This window comes from Glossina fuscipes, unplaced genomic scaffold, assembly GCF_014805625.2.
Source record: "Glossina fuscipes isolate IAEA_lab_2018 unplaced genomic scaffold, Yale_Gfus_2 28, whole genome shotgun sequence".
In the NCBI taxonomy this organism is placed as follows: domain Eukaryota; kingdom Metazoa; phylum Arthropoda; class Insecta; order Diptera; family Glossinidae; genus Glossina; species Glossina fuscipes.
Window position 1 is genome coordinate 8,318,870 of NW_023998423.1, and position 23,318 is coordinate 8,342,187.

A 23,318-nucleotide genomic window follows, 5' to 3' on the forward strand; every position below is an offset into this window, starting at 1 on the left:
AAAGAATTGTGAAGAAGTCTTTCCGCCTAATATTTCATATATAAAAACAATAATAACAACAACAACAAGAACAAGAACAACAACAATATTAGAAATAACAGGAACAGTAAATGCGTTTGTTTTCTCACCGCTTGACTGTACTTAAGAATGGCATTTGCTGTGCATTTTTTTGCACTTAGGCATCGTCAAATAAAGCGGATAAATATTTAATAGAAAGAAAAACAACAAAGTGCCAACGATATTGATTGTATGTCAATAAATGAAATGTTGACATTGAGATGAGACGAGGTGTTGAAGGTTACGTATACAAATATGATGCATAGAAGTGTCGAATATTTTAAGAGAAATTAACTTTAGTTTAACAACAACAAAATTGCGAAAGAACAAATTAACCTTGAACTCGCTTAATGTATCTAATTAAAGATTTCCGTAGGGAGAAATATTCTAAGTTTCTCCCATGGAATCCGCATCAAACTACAAAATTTGCAATTAAATCATTAAACTTGAAAATGTTGCTTCTTCGCTTCGGACTCAGCGAGGAAGCTAACAATGCTTCTGCTGTTCTTTCGCAGCTTGCGCATGAAATGTCCCAGGAATTTATTGTGGTGCCTGGGTAGGCCGGCTTCTGTTAAAATTATTTTACATCATAAAGGTTTTCATATGTATGTATGTACACGCACACACGCATACATTCCACGGTACACAATAAATTTCCATATATGAAATTATGGGTTTTTCTTTACGCATAACTAAGATAAAATAATAAAACAAAAAAAAAATTGATTTTGACCCTTATAAACGAGCAAACAATTTATTTATGCTTGTGGCTGCCTCAACACTTTCAACCAAACGAAATCATTTTTCTTTTCTAACCGCAGTTTTCGTTTTTGTTTGTTTTTCGCTCTTTTTTTTTTTTGCGTTTTACTTACATATAACGCTATTTGTATACCCATTATCGAAGGATGCGGGGTGTATTAAATTTATCGAAACGTTTGTAACGCCCAGACGCAAGCATCAAAGAGCTCACAATTGATCAGCATCAAATACTGAATCGATTTAAGTATGTTCGTCTGTCCGTCCGTCCATCTATATAATGTCTGTTGTAAACATTCTCCGCGAACATAAAGCCATCAATTTTCAATTTGGCAGAAACATTGGAAGTTCTTGCACGCAGGTTGATATTGAAAATGGACAAATTTGGTCAAAGGACACGCCCACAGTATCACGTCAACTGAGAACGCCTCTGTTCTCTCAAAGGAATGAAAAAAAAGGGTTTTTGATCATTGCTCATAAATTATACCAATCATATTTAAAAAAAATTGAATTCACACTCTGTGGGTGGTGCTGCAGTTGCCCACGCCTACCCAACGTTATATTTAGTTAATACAACAACCAAGCTTTAAAAACTTCATAAAGCATTTAAATTCTTGGCCACTTTCGAATTTGGAATGCATGTAAACAGGCCTCCCTGTTCGTCTGTCCATCTGTCTGCCTGCGCAACTGCGTAGTATCTGTGGTATACATTTACCCGTTCGCAAAAATGAAGGCATCGACTAATTATTAGCAGAAGAATTTGGAAATGCACTTAAACTTTTCTAAGGACATGCCTACAACGCCCAGTTGCCTATGCACCACAACAACTTTTATTATGCTAATAGAAAAAAATCAGCCGCGCCCACTCCCTATTATAGAGTATGAAAATGTACTTCTTTTAATTTTTTTTTTGTCATTTTTAGGATAACGGTGATGCGTCTAAAGGATTCGATCATGACCGAATGTAATTTTCTTGCTTGTTATTTTTCGTTTTGTTATTTTAGTTATCAATGTACCGACGCTGTGTTATCGACCACTAATTTCGTAGATGAATAGAAAAACCAATTCATGGATTTCAGCATAATTTCACTTCAATTTCGTTGACTTTGTTTAAATATTTTTCGCGTTTTACTTAATTTCTGCTGAAATCTTGGAATTTTTCCAAATAAATAAAGGAAATTATGAGGGCGATTTTAATGACTCAGTTAAGTGATTGCGCTTGAAAAAACAAAAATTTATATCGCATTCAAAATTCTAAAGTTCTTTACCAATAAACTATCAATTGGCCTATTGTAGCGTGCACATGCAAAGTACACACCACGAATTCAGTGCAATAAACCATCTGCTGTTTAATTGCTTTCATGACCTGCTCAACAATATATCACATATCGACTGTCTTCATACAATTCCGACATGTGCAACAATGATATATGAAAATGTATTGTGACACGAAAGTAATGAACGTATAGGCATTTCAGTTGTCCCAACACATAAGGTACTATAAACCGTATTGTAATTATTGTAGAAAGCATCCAATCCAATCCAAACCTGTCCTGTGAATACCTTGCACTTGAAGTTGCTGCTGTTAATACGAAATGTTTAGTTGGTTGATTGGACAGTCCGAATAGCAATCACAGCTTAGCAGATTTTTCCATGAATTATATGAATTTTCGAGTTGCGACTGCACTCTCCTATTATTAAACTCATTGAGACTTTCATCCAACGTCCACATTGTTCGCCAAGATTGGCGACGACGGAAGGTGTTCCTTGCTTGCCCCCGTTATGTATAGTCTATATTCAATCCGGCGGACCGTCTTCTATTGCTCTCAGCATCTTGTTCACATTAACGGTAGTCCTGATCTTCTCGTCCAACAACATGCTCCTCAGTGTTACAATTCTGTTCAACACTGCAAAAAAGTAGGCCAGTTCGTCGCGTGGTGCGGGTAGCAGTATCTCTACCCCTCTCCATTTGTCGATAATTCTCACTTTGACGACGGACGGATAAAGACCTTCTGTATCATGTTCTTGCTCCGTTTCGCTACATTCTTGATCTGTTCATCTAATAGCGCGGACTTGGGCGTCCGTCGCTCCCTCGACCCGATGGTTCTCTTTTTCTGGACGCCAAAGCTGCACCTTCTACTCTATTTTCTTGCTTCGTTTGTCGATACTCTGGATCTGCTCGTGCAATGGCGCGGCTGCGAGCATTCCTTGTCCTCTTGACTAGATGCCAATGCTGCAACGTTCTGGGCTAGTATGTTGCTGCTTTTGTTTGTCTAACTGCGCAGGCTTCAGCATCCCTTGCTTTCTCGACCTGTCGGTGCCCTATCATCCGATGACTGCGACCGTTTGTACAATTTTTTTTTTTTGCAGTTTGTCAATGCTCTGGATCTGGTTGTCTCGCTACACGTGCTTGAGCATCCCTTTCTCTCTCCTCCCTTTCGATCGCCTCATCTTGCTGACGCATTACGTGTTCTTCGGTATTGCATTCGTGCTCGATTTTGCGATAAGCTGCAAGGACGATAGCATCGCTTCTTGTCTCAAGTTCACAGCTTCGGCAACACATAAAAGTCGTTGTCTAGACGAGTGTTGTTTTCTCAGTTTCTCAATAAACAAATGAATAGCGCAAAGGTTGAAATATGGTATTCGCTGTAATCTCAACGTATTCGCAATGAAAATTTTTTCTTAAATTAAAGTTCAGCGTGTAATCGTGAGTTTACTTGTACGGATATTGTGGGTTCTTAAGAGCAAAATTGTAAAAACATTTTGTACCAGTGAAGCAATAAATTTTCCCAAGAACTTTATTAATATTTTCTTTCTAAACAATTTTTACTTAGTTTGCTCTATTGATCTTAAGCATGCCGTGAATTGCAATTCGTCTCTGAATAGACACTAAATTCTTGTTAAATAAAAATATATATATATATATATATGCACTCTTAGTAGAATGAGTTATTGGATATTTCTAACCAAATGGTAATATGAGTTGTTAGCTGACTTTTAGAAAGAGGATTACGGAGAATTCGAAACGGCTATGGGATGGAAGTCTATGCAAAAGTCAAATATCGGGTTAAGGTTTATATTATTAATTCATATATTATTGAATACCAAAAAAAAAAAATTTAATAAAAGTTTATTCTATCTGCTTACTGGGCGATGTTTTTTGTAAATACACACATTTATGTATACCATACCATCACTTAAAAACACATAATTGTGTTCGCTCCAGGCAAAGGTTTGAGAGAATGTCACGTCATATTAAGAAACAATATTTTTCCCTTACAAATAATGAGAACGAAAGAGCAAGAACTCAAATGGCTGTTAATTAACAGTGCTCCAACTGTTATTAATAAGAGAAACACAAAAAGTCCTTAATGATCTCTTTGCTTAAATTTTGTATAAAATATTGAACCATCTTGTCATTTAGCTTTCTCTGCTGCAGCTTAATGAAGCGCGCACAAGCCTCGCGTAACGTAATATATCTAAAGAGTACAATGATTAAGGGCTAATAGCTTGTGATTTTTTTTTTTTTTGTGCTTTCTTCTTGACTGAAACATTATTTAAATGAGAGAAGAGGGAGCGAAATTCAAAGCCAGTCTTCCGAAGAGAGATAGTAATAGTGTATTATAAAGAATTCGTGTGCGCTAAACAACGTGACTAGGATGCTCGGTGTCTAAAAGAGACAGAATATCAACAGGGAAAAATGATTTTTTGTATCCTGCACCAGTTTGTGTTAAGTTTCGTAAAAATGAATAAAGAATTATTTTTAATAAAAGAATTCCTGAAATTTCAAATGTTCATCGCACGATTCATATACGAACTAAGCGAATCCTCATACGCTAATTTAGAAAGTCGAACGTGCAATTACATTTGTTATATAAGACCACACTAAAGTTTTCGAAATAAGACGTTATATAGGAAAATGTAGTCCCATTTAAACCATTTTCGATAGCGTTCATCCTTTAATTTTAAATGGCGGCCTGCTTGTTTAAACACAAGAAAAAAACGGACATATGGGCAGACACGCTTAAAAGAATTCAAAAAGCGACTCTCATCAATCGATCAATCGGTGCAACACAAGGCAGGTCTATCTCAAGAGTTTCGTGTGTTGTCTAATACAGTTCTACATCTGTGTCCCTCATCAAAAAAACAAAGGGTTTAAAAGTCATGAAATCACCTCTGAAGGGTGATAGTCCAAAAGATTGATTTGTTTCGACCAAATTGACGATAGTCAATCTGTATGTCGAAGCTCGACCAACTTTCAACATAGAATACTTACAGCTCAATATTGATGTCTTATGAAGGTTGATTTTTTACAGAACTGTTTTGAACGTTGAAGGGAATTCCAAAATTTGTTTCCAAATTCTCCAAATTTCCAAAACATGTATAAATCGAATCAGAATCCCGATTAGTATCATAAAAGATGATTATGTCTTAGAGCCTTCTGAGGGTAGCATACATCCGCGCAAATTTAATAGAACTTATTACGAATAGTGCAGGGTATAAACAATGTCATTTCATTACTCTGAGTAAAGAGAAAAAATTTTGAATATCTGTAGAACTGAAAAGTGCCAGAAATCAGCTACAACGGATGGGGTATTCTTGCTTTACGCCAAATTTTGTATTAAGAAAATCAAAACTATTCCCTCCAGGAAGACATAAATCACAGTTTGCGTAATTCAAATCAAGAATAGATCCCTTCTGAAAGATTGTGGTTACATAAAAAAGGAGATAGTCTAGCAATTAACCGCAAACCGTTTAATAGATTAATTCGCAACACTTGTCGTTTAAAGTTTATGTGTGGCATGTACACCGCATTCAAGCTTGAAATTGTGTACATTTTCATCCCCATACAGAGAGGGGTACGTGTAACAGGCATTTTAATATTTCTGCTTGCATGCCTGGTTAACAGCTTTACTATCGCTCTAATAGGTTGAGATATATTTTGTGGCAAATACATATATATATATATATATATATATATATGTATGCATGAATGTATATATATATATCTGTAAGTGTGTGTGATTGTGTTTTTATTTATGCCTTGTTTTGCTCTAGTCACGTAAATGAAATTGATGCTCTTGTGAATGTGCTCAATATATATTTATATGTGTAATTAGACGCAAATGCATGTACATACATACATGACGTGGAACAAATGCGCTTACATGTCCTTATACGCCAAGCATCTATTAATGGAGGAAAATCAAATTGCATTGAAACAAAATTAATATTTTTTGGAACACTTACTAACAAAGCAATGCACCGAGAAATTCATTATGCATACCCGGACTCATCAGAGGGCATAAAAGATTGCCCATTAAAATGTATTCAGAAACAATATAATACGTATATGTACTACAGAGCATGAATCGTACTCAATAAGATTATGGTTTAAAATGTTTAGAAATTGTTGGAATATTCTTACAATAAATTGCTCTAGTTTCAATAGGCCATCCATCTCGCCTCGTAAAGGCGAAAGAAATTTTGTTGACCTTACTATACATAGTGTTGTATGCATACATATAATGTATATATAGTTTTTTATAGTTTTCGAAACATAGTGTAACACTTGCAACACGAGCAACAATCGCAAAAGTAAATGTTCAAGCTCTTAAACATTAATTCCTACAGCTCCCACGCTTTCAACCGACTTAAGTGCATTTCTGTCAAATACTTTGTTTACAAATAATCCGATGGAAATACTTTTGTATTTTTAGTCAAAGAAAAAAAAAAAAAAAATACACTTCCAGTGAATCTTCCGAGGCAATGTGAAAGGGAAGATTATATAATTGCTTTGGTTTGCTGCCACCTTAGCAAACAAAAGCCTCATAAGTAAAATTTTCTAAGTCGCACCATTGCAACAAATATAAGTCCCGTTAACAAATTTTGATAGCCGTCAATGACATTCATTTCAAAAACCTAAAAATATACAAATGAACGCAATAAGCGGCGCACTGGTCTAGAGTCAATGGGAAAACGACAAACATTTTACGAGTATTCCAATTCCCACTGAGAAGGGATTTGCTTGGCTTTGAAATATGAGGAAAAAAACCATTTCAGGCTTTTTTTAAAACTTTTTTGTCTCATAGCAAGCACAACGTGATAAAAATATTTTCCTAAGGTCCTAAGTCAAGCGAGGTGAAACTTTTGAAAAATAAAAAGGAAGAGAGAGGGAGAGAGAGAGAGAGAGGGTTTCGAAATTCCTTTACTACTTCCTTTAAACTACACTATGACTTTAAGCTTTAACTGTTTTTTTTTTTTTTTTTTTTTTAAAACCCTTTCTGGATTCGTTGGACGAGACTTCCGAGAAACTAAAGCACTGGTCTTATGCATAGTCCTCTTAAATAAGACCAGCTACCGATTGAATAAAATTATTTGGAAACAATGACGTAGATTTACAATCCTGCAAGAATTTTTTTTTTTTATAAAAACTTTGTTCGTTCGTAAGCGTTACGCCCTTACCCGTGCAAAATGTTTGCATTTCTGCTCATAGATAAAGTTTACCTAACCAGCCGAGAATTTCCAAATAATCCCATGTAATCTGAATATTGTGCAAAATATTGTCCAAGCGGTACCACTAACAAAAGTTAATTTTTTTTTTTTTTACGATATATATAATGGATGCCTTGAAATTTCTCGAATACGTGGAAAAGCATTCATTAATTGCATACAATTTTTTCCTTGAAATTTCTGTCTTCTTGCATAAAAGTCTACCTAGCCATTGCATGCACCTACACACCTTGTTTATTTCTAATATCTCGAATATACTAAAAGATGTCTTTGAAAGATGTTCATGTATTCATTTAGAAGTATTCCCAAAAAAAAAAAAATATGTATATGTTAGTATAGCTTCATTATGCCTTTGTCAAAATAGTTTTTAGGTACAGTGGGAAACAGTGTTGTTATCCTTCAAATATCGCTATTTTATGTTGAAAATCTGAATAAAAATTGAAGAGACTTCGAAATGAAGAAACTGCTCTTTAGGGAACCATTAAGATCTATTGAAAATTTGGTAGGTGCGATATAGTCTGTTCATCAAAAGCATCAAGCGCTTCCAGCGAACTGCTTAAATAATTTAAATAATTTTTCTTTTGTACTTACTGTTCAGTGGTCGATTTTACATATTTAGTTATATAATGCATGATATTCACAAATGTCACTGTCGTTTCACACCCTACTTTTTACACAACTTGTACTAGAGATGTGTTAAGTATACACGATTCAGACGGACTTGGGGTACATTTTCCGTTTATTATACGAATCTATTCAGAATTATTTCCTAAATCCAGACTTGGCCGTCCGTCCGACTCCGAGACTTATCTGTATGTATCTTGCAATCAAGCCACATGAAAATTCGATCCAAGGGTAAAATCTATTGAAATTGATTTAGACCAAACTCTTTCCGAAAAAATGTGGGCGTGACATATATATTGCGTTTTTAATACTTTTCAACACAAGTCTCTGAAATATGTTACGTTGGCCTATAAAATGACTATGGAAAATTTTGGATAAAATGCGATGCTTCCTCTTAATCCTATCGCAAGTAAATGTTTATATAAGCAATCAACTTTCATACGGTATTGGTAGGTTTAATTTTCGATACCTTTCGATGAAAATGAAAAAGAAATGACGAATGGGATATGACGTATAGACGATGTGTGGCACAAGGAACCGTTTTTTCGCACTTCCCCAATGTAAGCTCTGTTGCGAAATTAAAGGTTTCCTATCGCTACAAGATATAGTTTTTTAATATTTTTAATGCAGATATTAGAGGAACTGTACGAGGTGAAGTGGTTTCGAGGATCTAATGTTCAACTATAATATTTTATTATAAAAATTGAAAATTTGCGATAAAAATTATGTGAATTTAGCAAATCTGAGTCTTCTGAGTCGCAACTGAATGAAAAGTCAAGAGAAGACATTATCGCATTTCCGTGGTAGCTGTTTTAAGCAACTATGCGTCATTGTATTTAAGAACTAAGCCTTGTACTATGAAAATTTATTTAAAATTCGCTGAAAAGTAGCAAAGATTATAAGACGGCATGACTCGCCTAAACGAACTAATACCATATGATTGCGGTCAATATTAACAAACATATATTTTACGTATGTTCTTGGCAAACATCGTCTATGGTGCCAAAGGAAGAATACGTTTTTCATAACTTGGGTTTGAATCAAGCCAAAGAAATGGAGCGGATGGATATATGGACATAGACATTTATTGACTTATGGTCGATTAGTTCCCATTTTAAGCGGTAAGTTCCAGTTTTTTCTTCGAATTTTTCCAACTGTGATACTGATGAACTTGCGAACTTGAGTGTTTTAAGAACAGGCAGGCAGACGGCCGGTCCTCGCTTAATGTTTGGGTGACACGTTTAGTTGGAGCAAAAGCAATTGGAAAGTTGATGCATTCAAGTCTTTCAATCTTATTTTTAATATATATTATATTCTCGTCTTATGAATATATGAACATAAAGTGTGCATACAATCATTGAAGATTCTTCGATTGAATTACTTACCATTGTCGAAGTGTGGAAAGTAGTAGATTCGTTTACCAAGTGAGAGCCAAGAATATGTTTTCACAAACGTTTTTATATATCGATCTCAGGAACAACAAGATAGCGCATACAATAAAGCTTTGAAAGGAATTCTTAGAGATTTTATTATGTTACTTTTCGGTGGAAAATTTTGACTTCGTCATCGTTAACGTTTATGAAATTGTAATAAATAAAAAGTTGTTGAATCTTGCTTAACGAGCAAATACACTCTTCATATATATAATACGAGCTAAGTAATTAAGAAAAGCGAATCTTTTATTTTATTAATTAATTCGTTTCAATTTAATAAAGTTGAAGATTGGAAAAAACTTTAATTAACAAAGAACTTCAAGTTTTTTACTGAGTGTTGAGGCACAGTATTGACACAGTAGTCACTAACATCTATCGAAATAATTCACTTTCATTTAAGCAACTAACCAAGTTTTAGTTTCACTCATTTTTAAAATTTTCTAACTAAATACAAAAAGAATTAAAAAAAAATAAAAAAAAAAAAAAAAAAAAAAAAAAAATGAAAGAAAAGAATAAATGAAAAAATAAATATCAAACCCGGAAATTTCATTACATATATACATACACGTTATTCACATTTTGCCATAAATGACATATATCGGACATTTCAATGTTTCGATAATTATTCGCACACAGTAGCAGCGACAATGTGAAATATTGCTGCATCTTCTTTTTTATTTTTTGCTTAAAGTAAAAGTTTATAATTACCTCAGAATTGACAAGTGATTGTTAATTTTTAATTTTCATTCGATATCAAATTGCTTTTTGAAGAAAAACATCAAGAAATCTATGAATACTTAAATAAATTGTGTTTGCCTGGGATGAATATCCCCATGCATGCAAACATTCGGCGAAACGTTGATTGTAATATTTAATAATGCGAAAGTAGCTGACAAAAGTTTAGAGTTCATAGCTTAAGAAATTTCCAAATAAAAGTCAAGTTCGTTCCAACGTAAAATTAAAGTATTTTTATGGCTGGCATTTTCTTATGAAAAACTTATTATAAATTTTTCATTTATAATATTTTTTTTTTTTTTTTTTGGTTTCGGGTTTTATTAAATCATTTCTTATGAAAAGTTTAGTTTTTTAAATCAAAAAATTCACTTGGAATGGAAATGGAAAGAAATGAAATTAAATAAGTAAGAAAATATTATTCGGTTACGATTGAATCCTTTTATGCGCATCTTACTCGCAAAATCTAGCAAAACGAAAGAAACCAATATTTTCTTAATAATATAATATTTGGTGAGACCCGACTGATGTTTTCCACTTTTGTAAAATAAAAGTAAAGTTTTACACCGTCTGTCTATATGCGTAACGGGTGAAATTCTCAGAAAGGTTAGAGATTCTTAATTTACATTGAAGTGTGGGCGGGACCACATTTCAATATCAACTTTCGTGCAACACCTTCCAGTTTTTGCGAAATTCAAAGAAGCTACCATGAGTACGTTTATCATAGCATACAACAGGCAGATGGACAGACGGACTGATCAATAGTGATCAATAATATAATATGGAGAATTTGTAGAGTCTTTAGTGCTTCTTTGTGAATGCTTCAAACGTTTTAGTTTTAATATCCTCTTCTATTGAATAGAGAGATTATTTTTCATATTTATAGAGATCCTGTCCTTAGAAAGTTGTATGTTTTGTGCAGCAACAAGCAAAAAAAATAATAATTTTTTTTTATTTTGGAAAACAGAGATAGACTTAAGTTAAGCTGCACTGTAATCGTGCCTTTTGACCGATTTGGCCAAACTTCAATACCAACCTGCTTGTTAGAACTTTCAATGGTTCTCTTTTACTAGCATAAGAATGTTTACCGTAGGCATTATACAGACAGACGGCCAAACAGACGGATATGCTTGAATCGATGTCTGGCGTTTCCTGCTGAGTGTTGCAAACGTTGTCACAAAATGAATACAACTCTCATCCCTTGTTAGTCGGTATAAAAATGCAAAATTAGTTTGGATGCTTTAGAGGCAGCTTTCGAACAAGAACCCAAAGGAATGCTTGGATATAAATAAAATGAAGATTTAATTACATAAGAAACTTATTTACTTTGTTTTTATTTAACACACCAAAGGACTCTTAATTCAATTTGCCTGCTTGCATAGTGGTATCAGGAACTGTCTCCAATTGATAAGGAGAATTTCGAAAATGTAGAACTTTTCGAATTTTCTTTTGTCTTTTCTTTCTTATAAAGTTTGCGAATTATTCGAATTTATTCGGTTATGGCAACTTTATTAGAGCTAGTGGTTGTGGGTGATCGCGCTTATCGATCCCTCCTTCATACCTTTGAAATCATTTATGTCGTAATAAAATGGAAAAGAATTATATAAGTGACGCGAATATCGACTCAATGCGGGAAAGCGCAGAGACAGAGATGTTAGTTTGCAACTTATTTAGTGCTGGAATTTTGAACAAGCTTCAAACTAACAATATGTGAACGGGCTTTTGGGAATGAATTGCTACAAAAATAAATTATTCTCTTCATACATTTGACATACATTTTAAAGTACTTGATCTACAGGGCTTGACTTCATAACTTAACTACGTGCTAAGTGTAGCAATTGAGCACTAAACACGTAATTGGGATCATACACTGCAACTAATGACTATGATGCATACGCATGTTCTTTCTACACACATAAATCAAATATATGTATGTAAATAAACAAAAGTTGAAATGTGTGACGGCTCCTTAAGGAAGTAATTTAAAAATTTGTTTTAATTTCGAAAAAGCAAAAACATTACCCAAAGTCATAAGTTCTCGGTGTGTGAAGACGTCAAGGTAAGTGACGGTGTATGTTAATAACGATTTTCAATAAAATTTTCATTTTCAAAATTTCACTCGCCTTGGTTAGCATATCAATATCAATATTGATCAAATCTAGTTAGCTTTAGTTGATTACAATCAATCTCGGAATGAAAACAGAAAATATATCACAACTTAACCGAATTATGCGACGATCTCATGCTCACATCTAAAACTTCTTGGGCACACCTTTCCTAATATCCAAGCATAAATATTATGCTTCAGTTTACGGAACTTCAATAACCATCGTAGAAGCAAAAGAGAAAGTTTCTGCATAACAAAAAATTTTATAAACATTAAGCTAAGCAAGAAACTGCCATTGGATTCATCTCAACTTCGTTGGATAATTTCAAACAAATGCAACACTTTCTAGTGATTCGACCCATGATATTAAGCAGTAATTGAAACTCTCTAAGTATAAATTTCAAATAACAGATTGGCAAAAAATTAAAACTCCGAGAAAATATAGATTTCGCCTCTTCTTCCTCCCTCTCTATCATATCAATACGATGAAGAAACTAAGATAATAACGAAAGCACTTTCTTGCCAATCCAATACCGTTTAAATATTTTTTTAATTAATATAAAGATTTACATCAGCATGGCTGTGTCAGTGCAGTTTGATTGGATTTATAAGTAAAAACAACAATCCCTTACCCTATCGTTAAGACAGAAATTCCGTTACACTTTTCAAGTTCAACCATTAAGCAATATGACTACGTATGCTGTTACATGTAAACATATGTACAGTGTACGCATATGTGCTCTATGCGTACAAATAGAAGGAGCATAATAAATAATACTAAAATGCGTATATATGTGTAAAATATAATGAAATATTAAATTAAAACGCAATAACATTCGTTAGGAGAGTTTACACAAGAGTAGTAAACAAAAAAGGATTAACAACAGCATAGACAACAAGAAAAATATGCTCTAACTAATATTTCTCTTTGTTGTGTTGAAAACACCAAAAGAACGGTACCTGTTTTTTTTGCTTTTTATTTTATAAAATTCAAAAGAAAAAAAAAAAAAGAAAAAAAGAAAAAATACAAAAGAAAATGATAAGAGTAAAAAAGCAACAACATAATAACCGCCTACACTAATATAAACATTGCTTACATACATATATAAAATGTACATAAATATGTATAATTATACACACGGATATCAGCAATAGCGTTATAAAAGACAAGACAGACTCTACGCAAAAATTTCATCTTTAACTTCATGCTTCAACTGCTATGTTCAGCACAAATACATCGAAACAATTTCTTAAAAATTCTATAATCTGTAGGCATACAAGCATACAAAGGCACACACACACACACACACATAAGCACACGCATCCACAAATACTTTTCATAAAAAGTAAAAAACAAAACAAAAATTGTTGAAAAAAAAAAAAAAAATGAATAGCCTTCAAACTTAGAGCAAGGAAACACCTTTACTTCATTTAATATGCATTGTTTTTCAAAATTAATTTGAGAAAATAAAATTTTTTCAAATAACACAATTTTTATTTTTTTTTTGTTTTACAAAAGTTCTCCTTTTCTCTTCTTTTTTTTTTTTGCGATAAAAAAACTTCGTTTAGGAAAACATTTCTCATTATTTTTATAATTTTATATATTTTTGTTAACACATAACATATTTTTGTTTCACGCGTTTCTATTCCTTTGGTTTTTGTGTATTCAACAACATTTCGAAGATAACTGATTATTAAAATTAAGCATACACCTTGACGTATGAGTGATAACAAAAATAAAAGAGTAAAGCATGTATGTGTATGTAGGTAGGTTAATGTAGGAAAAAAGTTAACTTTTATAATGAAGAAATATTATGGAGAGCATCTTGAAAAGCTTTTCATTACATTTTACGCTAAGATGCTGTTAATGTTATTAACATTTACTGGAATGTTAAGTACAGTGCAATATGATGGATAGATATATTCAAGGCATATGCAATATGAAGAAAAAAACTTGATAAATTCCATAGGTTACAATACATTTTTGATCAGCATCAAATTCTAAATCAATTTAAGTACGTCCGTCTGTCCGATGATATAATGTCTGTGATAAATAAGCGAATATAGTCTTCTCACTCTATTTTCTTGTAATGTAGAAAATGTAATTGCCTTGGACAAAGTCTAACTATAATGTGTTCCCAAGTACTACAAATGAAAAGAAAAAATTAAATAATCAAAATTCTTTGCCAGAAACCATTTTGCTTTTAAGGGGTAATATTAACTTGGCTTTATTAAAAATGGGGTTATTTTCTTAACTTTATAAGATTAAAAATGAAAAGATTCATTATTAGGCGATGATAGTACATGTGCTTAAAAAATATTTTTCAGATTTTTTAAGAACTCGCAACAAATCTGATAAGCGTTCCAGGTTTTTTTTTACAAAAATTGATTAAAAAAACAAAATGTTACTATTCTGAATTTATCTTCCTTTTTTCTTAGAGGAAATCATTGCAAAATGATCCATAGAATAGATAGAGTATTCAGTAAATAAATCTTATTGTCAAGCTGCAGATGAAAATTGAACGCCCTATGATTAGGGAAAGCTTAAACAACATGATTTGGGAAAAGAGTTTTCAAACTTGAGAAAAATTTTTATTCTGATTCGGATAAGCAATTGTTTCATTGGCGTGGCACAACTGGTTTTACATATTTCCCGTCAATAATTGGCTTTTGTAACGTCGTCTAATGTCTGGAGTACGAGTATATTTTCGAAATCGATTTTTATTACGCACTTTAAATATTTCTTTTTTTTTTATTATTGAAATTTTCGACGGACGCATTTTCATAGCATGACTTGGAACGATTCTAGCGAATAAACATATACAACGATATTTTTTGTTGATAATAAGTGTAAGGAATTTTCATTTTTTTAAGTTATTATGAGAATTTGAGCCGCCACCGGCTAAAGGATGCGAATGCTAACAGATGTAATGGGTAATAAGTACCTGTTACATAACAGCACAAATGTACCTGTTGGCTTTCTATCGGGATTTTAACATGAGTTTGACTAATAAGCATATATGTAGGTGGACATGGCTACAACGGCTTGCAATTTTTTGTCGACTTTTATTCTTTATTATTTTTTATTTATTTTATAAACATATATAGAAATTTTAACCAAATTTGTCTATAGATTGCTTGCCTGCTTTGCTTTGCCTGTTCAGAGCATTTTCACAGCTAGTCCAGGTTTCTTGACTAACAACATGTGCACATGCGCAGTAATGCGAACCTTTCCTGAGATATCATTAAATTGGTCCGAAATTTCACATGATTAACGTACAGTATTTACGCATATTTCTGAGCATTAGCAATCGAATAGTATGCGAAAACATTCGTAGGCAACGGGTATAAGAAAGTAAGATCAAAAATGTATTTCAGCTATTAACAGGATGAATAAATAATTGAAACAGAAAAACAATAACTTCGTTTTTCGTTCGTTTTCTACACAGCAGCTTAACATGCTTTAGTTACTTTATGTCTGTAGTTATGTCTGCTCATATTAGAACTATATACTATATAATCCTTAATGTTTCGCTTGTATTTGCTTTGTGGAGATTTTGGCCTTAACATCACTTTACTTTCAAGTCCACTTCTATTTACTGTAGCAACTTTTCGCCTTTAACTTTACTTCAAAAACTTTGACGATTTCTTTTGTTTTGGAAAATTTTTTTAATTTATAATATTTACATTATGCATACTTTTATGGCGCATTTCTTATTTGTATAATTTATTTATTTCTACGTATATTACGGTTAGAGGTTTTCTTTCTCATTTCATGATGAATTTCTTTTTGCAAGGTTATGAATGAAAAGCTTTGAGAATTATGTGAGCTTTTTCCATACTCCTGTTTGCTGCTTGCGTGCAAGACAGTGAGAAACGCAAAAAGCTGATAAAACATATAATTGTTCAATTCTCTCTATATTTTTTTTGGTTTTTTTTTTTTTGAACCAGACATTCATTCATTTCTTTTTATTATTGTCTCTCTCTTATTAATGAATTTTTTTAATGGAAAACTTTTAAAAATTCTTTACTTATTTACTTTTAGTTAACATACTCTGTTTTTAGCTTTATGTTATGTTAGTGAAAGCCTTTCAAAAGCTTGTGAATTGCTCATAAACATTGGTTGAACGTTTCGGAAATTCACACAAAAAATATTTCACCGAAGTGACGATAGCCCACGTATTATGGGTTACGCCTTTGCTGAAAATATCGTTGGTAAATTACGGAGGGAAGCAAGCACATGTAAAACAAATTAAGCTCTTAATTACGATCATAATACCAAAAAAACTAAGCTATTGCTACAAACTCTCGTGCACTGTTACAGTACAAATACTGAAAGTATGCAATGTCTAGATCGAGTTATATCAATTTTCAGGGATACTGCATAACCCCAGATTTGAAAACTGCTGAAGTACATCAAAACAATCTAATTTCATAATTAAATCTCTTTCTCCTTACCGCCAAAGGCGTTAACGTTTTTATAACACACTTTGCATATTGTACTCTTCACCAGTCGTATACATACACTATACGCTAAATAGTAATAATAAATATCTTTTTTAATTTTTGATAACATCAAATATGATTTCTTTTTATACCCACCAGTGTAAGATGTTGTGTCTTTCGTAATATATATAGCACACAAAAGGAAGCTTCAGAGACGCTATAAAGTATACATATTCTTGATCAGCATGAAATTCTGAGTTCACTTGGGCATGTCAGCCCGTCTATATGTCGCAAATATTAAGCAAGTTTCCAAATTGGTCAGAGCAGAAGCGCGCAGTAGAGTGTAAACTGAATGCAACTCAGTTTTTTTAACATAACCTTTTGGTTTTTTGCTTGTTACTCGGAAATTGTTTAAATTAGAAGGCTACAATTTTCCATATTTATGTTACCGAACACTCTACATTTTAGGTCGGTCCATAAATGGTATAAATCAGCCATGCCCACACAAAGTTACAAATGATTAAATTTTTTTTTTTTTTTACTTTTTTGAGGTTTCATGTTTCTTTATCATAAGGCAAACTAGACAGAATGCTTAAAACTATTTTGTGCACTCGTCACACGAAAATATATTATCGGCCTGGAAATGGATTAACTCTAAAATGAATATGGTAGACACCGCGATTAATTTTTACTTAATAATGCCAGCGATATGGGTATCAAACAAAAGAATTTGAAGAGTAGAATGCGAAAAGTATTGTCGTGGATAGGCGTGATTCAGCTTCCGTCGAATATAACTCTCTTACTTGTTTTTAACTAAAACCGATTACCAATTCGAACTTGCTGTTAAGCTGAGTGGAATGTTTTACAATTGCAACCGCTGGTGATTATTATATAGACAGATATATGGATATAGCCTTGAGCGAAAGATTGCGACTTAAGCACATATAACATATGTGAAGGATAGTAATGTGTTTAAAATTACTTTAATCCGTTAAAAATAAAAATGTTGTTAAAAACGAGAACAAATCTGAACCGAAGGTGAAGGAATTTTTTTCAAATTTTTTGGCCAAATAAAATAAGAAACCCAAAATAAAATAGAGCGTATTTCAAATTTATCATGGACCATTATGATTAAAGTAAAAGAGGGCCGTGGCCCACCATTACCCTACGCTCGCCTATTCATAGAAAGACTTTCCAAAATAAATTTTTATATGAGAAATAATGGAAAAAGTGGTTCCATCCGAATGATTTTCAGTAGCTATTACCCTTGAGTTAGAACATATCGGTGTATCAAATTTCATCAAAGTATCTCAAAAACTGCGAACTATATTTAAAAAATCCCACATATTCCACTGGAGACTTTGACTTTCAAATCGAATATATGCAGGTATTACTCGCCTCTTTCCTTTACGGTCATCTACACTGGTTGCAGATCCCCACTGCGTCGTATAGGAGAAATCTCTTGAGTGGCTGGTCATAAAAAAAGATGACCCTTCAAGAATTGTAACAAGGAAATCGTCAGTTTCGTGTGACATGTGTATGGGTCAATGGGTCAAGGCTTCGATTTAGCTATCCTTGGAGCTTAACCTCACCAAACATTCTTCGAGGAACATTTCTGAGCTAATAAGAGTAAAAGAGATACCGTGTAAATCCTATGCTGTCTAAGTTGAACTTGCATTTACACTTATCTTGCGTGTTTAGATGTACAGTCAGATCCCCCAGGAGAATTTTATATGTATTGGAATCACTTAACAAAGTTATTTTGAAATTTCAGTAAACCTGCACTAAATTCGTAGGTACGGTTTGTAGCATCGATTTTGTATTTTTGTGATAATTGTTACAAATACAACTCTGCAAAAGATGGGGTTGCTAATCTCGCGCGTGAAGCGATGATTGACGCTGTGATGCCATTTGTGAAGAGAAAAAAAAAAGAATGAGCGCAAAAAGGAATTGTTCAGCAGGAAGAGATGCAGGGAAAAAATTGAAGAAAAACGCATTGAGAATTTAAGTACAACTGCGGCTGATGTGAATATTTTCTAAAAGTTTAAAAATTGTTGGTATCTGTTTTTAATTTTTGTTTAACTTTATTACGTGCTTATATAAAAAAAATCCTTTAATGGATTTATCATTCATTTCAGTGGATTGCGTAGCAATAAATAAAAAAAGAGCGGGAAATCTATTGTACAACGGGAGGTAACTATTTTTACTTTCACATGGATAACGTGGAACAGTTAAAATACTAGATGATAGATGTGTAAAAATGTGTGTTGAATGCTTATATAAAAAGATGAAAAAGGAGTTTTTTTTTCGGAAATTTTCATTCAGAAAAGCAAAGTCAACTAAATATTAAGAAAATTCTTCTATGGAGTTAACAACAACAAGCTTTCCTAAATGAAATAATTTTTAACAAATTCACCTATTACGCATATATTTGTATAGGACTGGCAATAGCAATCGGTCATGATAATAATAAGATGTATTTTGCTTTTCATAAATTTGTTAAGTGCTGAGAATTTACGTCATGCTAAGAATTTACGTCATCGTTTATATTTTATGTACATAGCATAATTCATATAACCGTACACATGTACTTACAAATCATTTATTGTGTTCCCTTTTAGTTAATATAGATATATGAACGAAATTGATTAACGGTATGAACTAAAAAATATATGCACTTAAGTTTTTTTTTTTTTTTTTTTTTTGCCATATGAGAAGAAAACAGGCCAGATGGTCATCTCACTCAACTTCGTTAGACTCCCATTGCAAATCGTGGGCCGAGGGGGACCATAGGTAGAGTAGGGTGCCGAATAGCCCAAGGCATATGAGCTGCCCCTTCGTTCGTCCTTTTAAACCTATATAGGTAAAGTACGTGTATTTTTTTTTTTAGGTATAACCGTCTGTGAAGTGTCCGTGAGACAAAGATATTAAATCTCCCATATCTCCCGAACTAGCTAGCTCAGCAATGGCACGTGGGACCATCTGTACAATCTCCAATCTTTTCAAGCGGCTTTTATGAGTAGCACGAAATATAATCAAACCAATAACTCGATAATTAGGGAGACAGAGAGGATTTTTACAGACATCAAAGCTGTTACTGGTTTAATTGTTTTTGATTTATTTGAAGCGATCATTAAAGAGCATTTTTCATCGGTTCTCTTGAGTTTTGCACATAAGAGCAAAAAAGAATAGAAAATATGGAGATGGGAAAAAAGCATAAAACTGCAAACAGCGAGAGACTGAAAAGCCTTTAAATAGCCATTTACTTACAGTTAAATGGACAGTTGAAACCAAAACTCTAAGTCATGTGCAGTAGAACGGAAAATTTAGGCATCAAAATTTAGTGTACATAGAGTCTTTACTACGTGTTTTTGATTTTTTTTTTTTTTTTTTTTTTTTGAATAAAAGTAAATAATGTAAGAACATAAAAGGCCTAAAGAAATGTGTTCAAAAAATATTAGTTAATAAAAGATTTTATGAAAAATAAAAACTGTTGTACAGAAATTCAAAGTATTTCTTTGACAATTCTATTAATTTTAACAAGTGATTGTGAAAAACTTAAGGAAAATTGTATTTAAATTAAACATTATATTTATTAATAAAAAAAAAAAAAAAGAAAAAATCTTTTATTGCCAAACAATGACAACAAATAAAAGGTAAATTTTATGTAAATTTTTATTGATATCTTAAAAATTAACCCATCAATAATTCCTCGAAGATACGAGAGGGGGTACGGGTAACCACTGAACATGTTTTAACTTAACTTTACACATCAGTCAACCGGTCGTTAACTGGTTTATAATAAAATTAAAATACCACTTACAAAAAATTGATAATAAGTTATTATTGATTTGTTATTACTTTCTGTAAAAAAAAAAAAAGAAATATTTTTATTCTTCTTTTCAAGAACTTGAGCTTTAGTAATCGCTGTTGCGTCGTGTATATATGTATAATTATTGACAAAAGATTTTTATACTCCAAGTACATGTGAAAACATAAATATCAGAAAAACAGAACGGGATGAAGCGACGTTACCCTTGAAACACTCACTCACGGTCTAAAGTAAATAGAGCGAAACCGGCAAGTAATGATACGAATCGAGAACATTTAATTAGTTCGCCAAACAACATTTCATACTTGATAGTAAACAAAAACCGAAATAGCTACCTAATTAGCAATTCTGTTACTGTCAAAAAATAAACGGGAAGATGCATCTTTCCTAATAAATCCCATTTGAAACTTATCTTTCGTGCTTATATATTCGTGCTCTTAATGAAATAACTCTGTGCAGTTGCTCTTAGAACTTTCTTGTAAGCCATTGTTGACGGAAAGATGCAAGTAGACATATCGCGATTGTGCATTTCTATTTAAAATTGATATGAGAGAGAGAGCTAAGCATTCACATTGAATATCAAAGACAAACCTGGGTTTTAATGTCATTGATCTTATGAAGAAAACGTTAACGATAGCTAAAAGCTTGAAAAGAATAGCTTAGTATATTCATATGTTATAGTGATTGTTTTGGCAGTATAGGATCTATTCGTCCGATTTGAGAAAAACTTTTAAAATGTTTTTTTTTTTTTTTTTTTAAATGTAACGCGACTACTCCAAATGTCTCCTATTCGTGTAATAACAAAATCGCAATATAAAGAGTGTGCACCAAGCCACTAAACTTTCTCAATGCAGGCCTTTACGTTGAACTCTGAATACATTATAACATTCATTATCCAAGGGTGCCCAATATGGGTTTCAGACACTCTTATAAATTAAAGGAATAAATCAAGTCATGAAATCTACTTCCGATTTAAGTGAAACCCGCCATTGGGGAATTAGCTAATGTAGCCGAACGCTCAAGAACTTGGCTAACATGACCGAACACTTGTGTGTTCTTTATACGGCTCCACTTGCTGATTTGCTTTTACCAGAGCTCATATTTTAAGTCAATTGATGCTACAAGGAATGAAATTAGTAGAAGAGAAAATGCCTATAAAGAGGGCTTGGATAGCTAAGTCGACCATGGATTGGAATAGTTGGGAAATGCAGCTTATCCCGACAATGATCATATCAATCGAGTTTGGCGAAAAGACAATATATATCCAAATACAAGAATGAAAAGTCAAAAGCGAGTTTTTTTTTTTTTTTTTGCAAAACGGCACGCAAGGGCCGATTCCTTAGCAATAAATAGTAATATTCTTCTAGCATATACTCTAAGTGACCTACTATTAGTTGGGACTTTATTTTTTTTTTTTTTTTTTGTTATCTAACAAGTAAAACCTCTACTACGCCTTGAAATTCATTAACACTAATTGCGGTTAAAATAATAAAATGTTTACAAAATAATATTTAAATAGTTAACGCTCGTTTAACAACAAAGCGTGTACGCGAAACATAAATTTGTGAAAAGGTGTACACACGCTTGGGGTACGCGTTAGTCAATTAAAATTAAAATTGTCTAAAGAGTTATTCGAGAATTTTGAGGTCCCTTCTACTTCTCTAACGTGCCGAACCGTTGATATGAGTGAAAAATTCGTTTCCTTCAGTTTTTCAGACATCGGGGGGGAAAAATCAATGTTCGCTGTAACGACTTTGTATATAAACAATCAGTTTTAATGCTTTACGTTACTTAAAGACATGTGTTGTCTAAGTTACGAGCGGAACGATAAGTGTAGGTTATCTTCATTAATGATCGACGAGATGTTTTATCTGCCTTCTTTTTTTTTTCATCTTTTTTTCGGAGTGTATAGCTCTCAAGTGTGTTTGTTTAATTAGTGCCGGTTATTGATTCCTTCATACGCTTTCCTAAAAAAATTTAAGTTCAAGCATTTTTAACTAAATAAAAAATAAATGAAATTAATTGATTGCTCGATTTCAATGCAATAAAGATGTGACAAGGCTGACAATTAAATATGCGTATGTAAAAGTGTTACTTAAACGCAAAACTCATATAATAAGTATTATTATAAAATGTCAATGAAAAATTTTCCTTTTGATTGAGAATATTTCTTTCGTTATCGGATCAAAATAAAATTTAAGATAAGATGTATTGTGTGCTCTCCACTCAGTTTTTATAGTAATACGCTAAGGAAACTCTCGCTTTTCAATTAACCAGCTTACGATCTACACGATTAGTCATTCCGTTGATAGTAAATTGTAAATAAAATACATTTTAGTGAAAAAAAAAAAAATAAATAAATAAATAAAAAATAAAGTTGAATTCAATGCCAACAAAAACAAAATGTAAAAAGGCATATAATTTTCTATTCATATCTAATTAAATATATTTATTCATTTGCATATTTTACTCAAATTTTTAACTTTATTTTACAATTATTTTAATTATTTATTTTATTAATAAGTTGATATATATTCAAGTCTATCCGACGGAATGCAAGAATCTTAACTTCTTCTTAGCGAACTAGCTTTGTCGTATTTGTGGCAGCGAATAAAATCTTATGTGGAGTAAACTCTACAAACGCAAAAGAGTAGAGAGTCTAACTGTAATCACACAAAATATTTTCTTACTTATAAGGCTATGACGTTTAAGCGAAACTCTTTTGATACGTCCATAAATTAAATGAATAAGCGAAGAGACTCAAAGAAGATACAGTTATTACGCATCGCTATGAAAACTTCTGTCATACATTGTATAT

General features: G+C 32.5%; 2 protein-coding genes across 3 annotated transcripts in view; one reads left to right on the forward strand and one right to left on the reverse strand.

Annotated features, from left to right (window-relative positions):
• LOC119636628 (sodium- and chloride-dependent glycine transporter 1) overlaps nucleotides 1–13,682 on the reverse strand; it is a 36,016-nt gene extending 22,334 nt beyond the window's left edge. The window contains exon 1 of one of the 2 annotated variants that reach the window (XM_038032111.1): nucleotides 13,649–13,682. The gene's annotated coding sequence lies outside the window, so the exon portion shown is untranslated. Of the gene's footprint in view, nucleotides 1–9,335; nucleotides 9,605–13,648 lie in introns of those variants that run through there. The other variant, XM_038032109.1, reaches the window with a different exon arrangement.
• Nucleotides 13,683–20,288: 6,606 nt separating this feature from the next.
• LOC119636555 (facilitated trehalose transporter Tret1) overlaps nucleotides 20,289–23,318 on the forward strand; it is a 13,969-nt gene continuing 10,939 nt past the window's right edge. Inside the window, exon 1 of the mRNA XM_038031957.1 lies at nucleotides 20,289–20,324. Coding sequence (XP_037887885.1) covers nucleotides 20,308–20,324 — 17 coding nt within the window. The 5' untranslated portion in view covers nucleotides 20,289–20,307. The remainder of the gene's footprint in view (nucleotides 20,325–23,318) is intronic.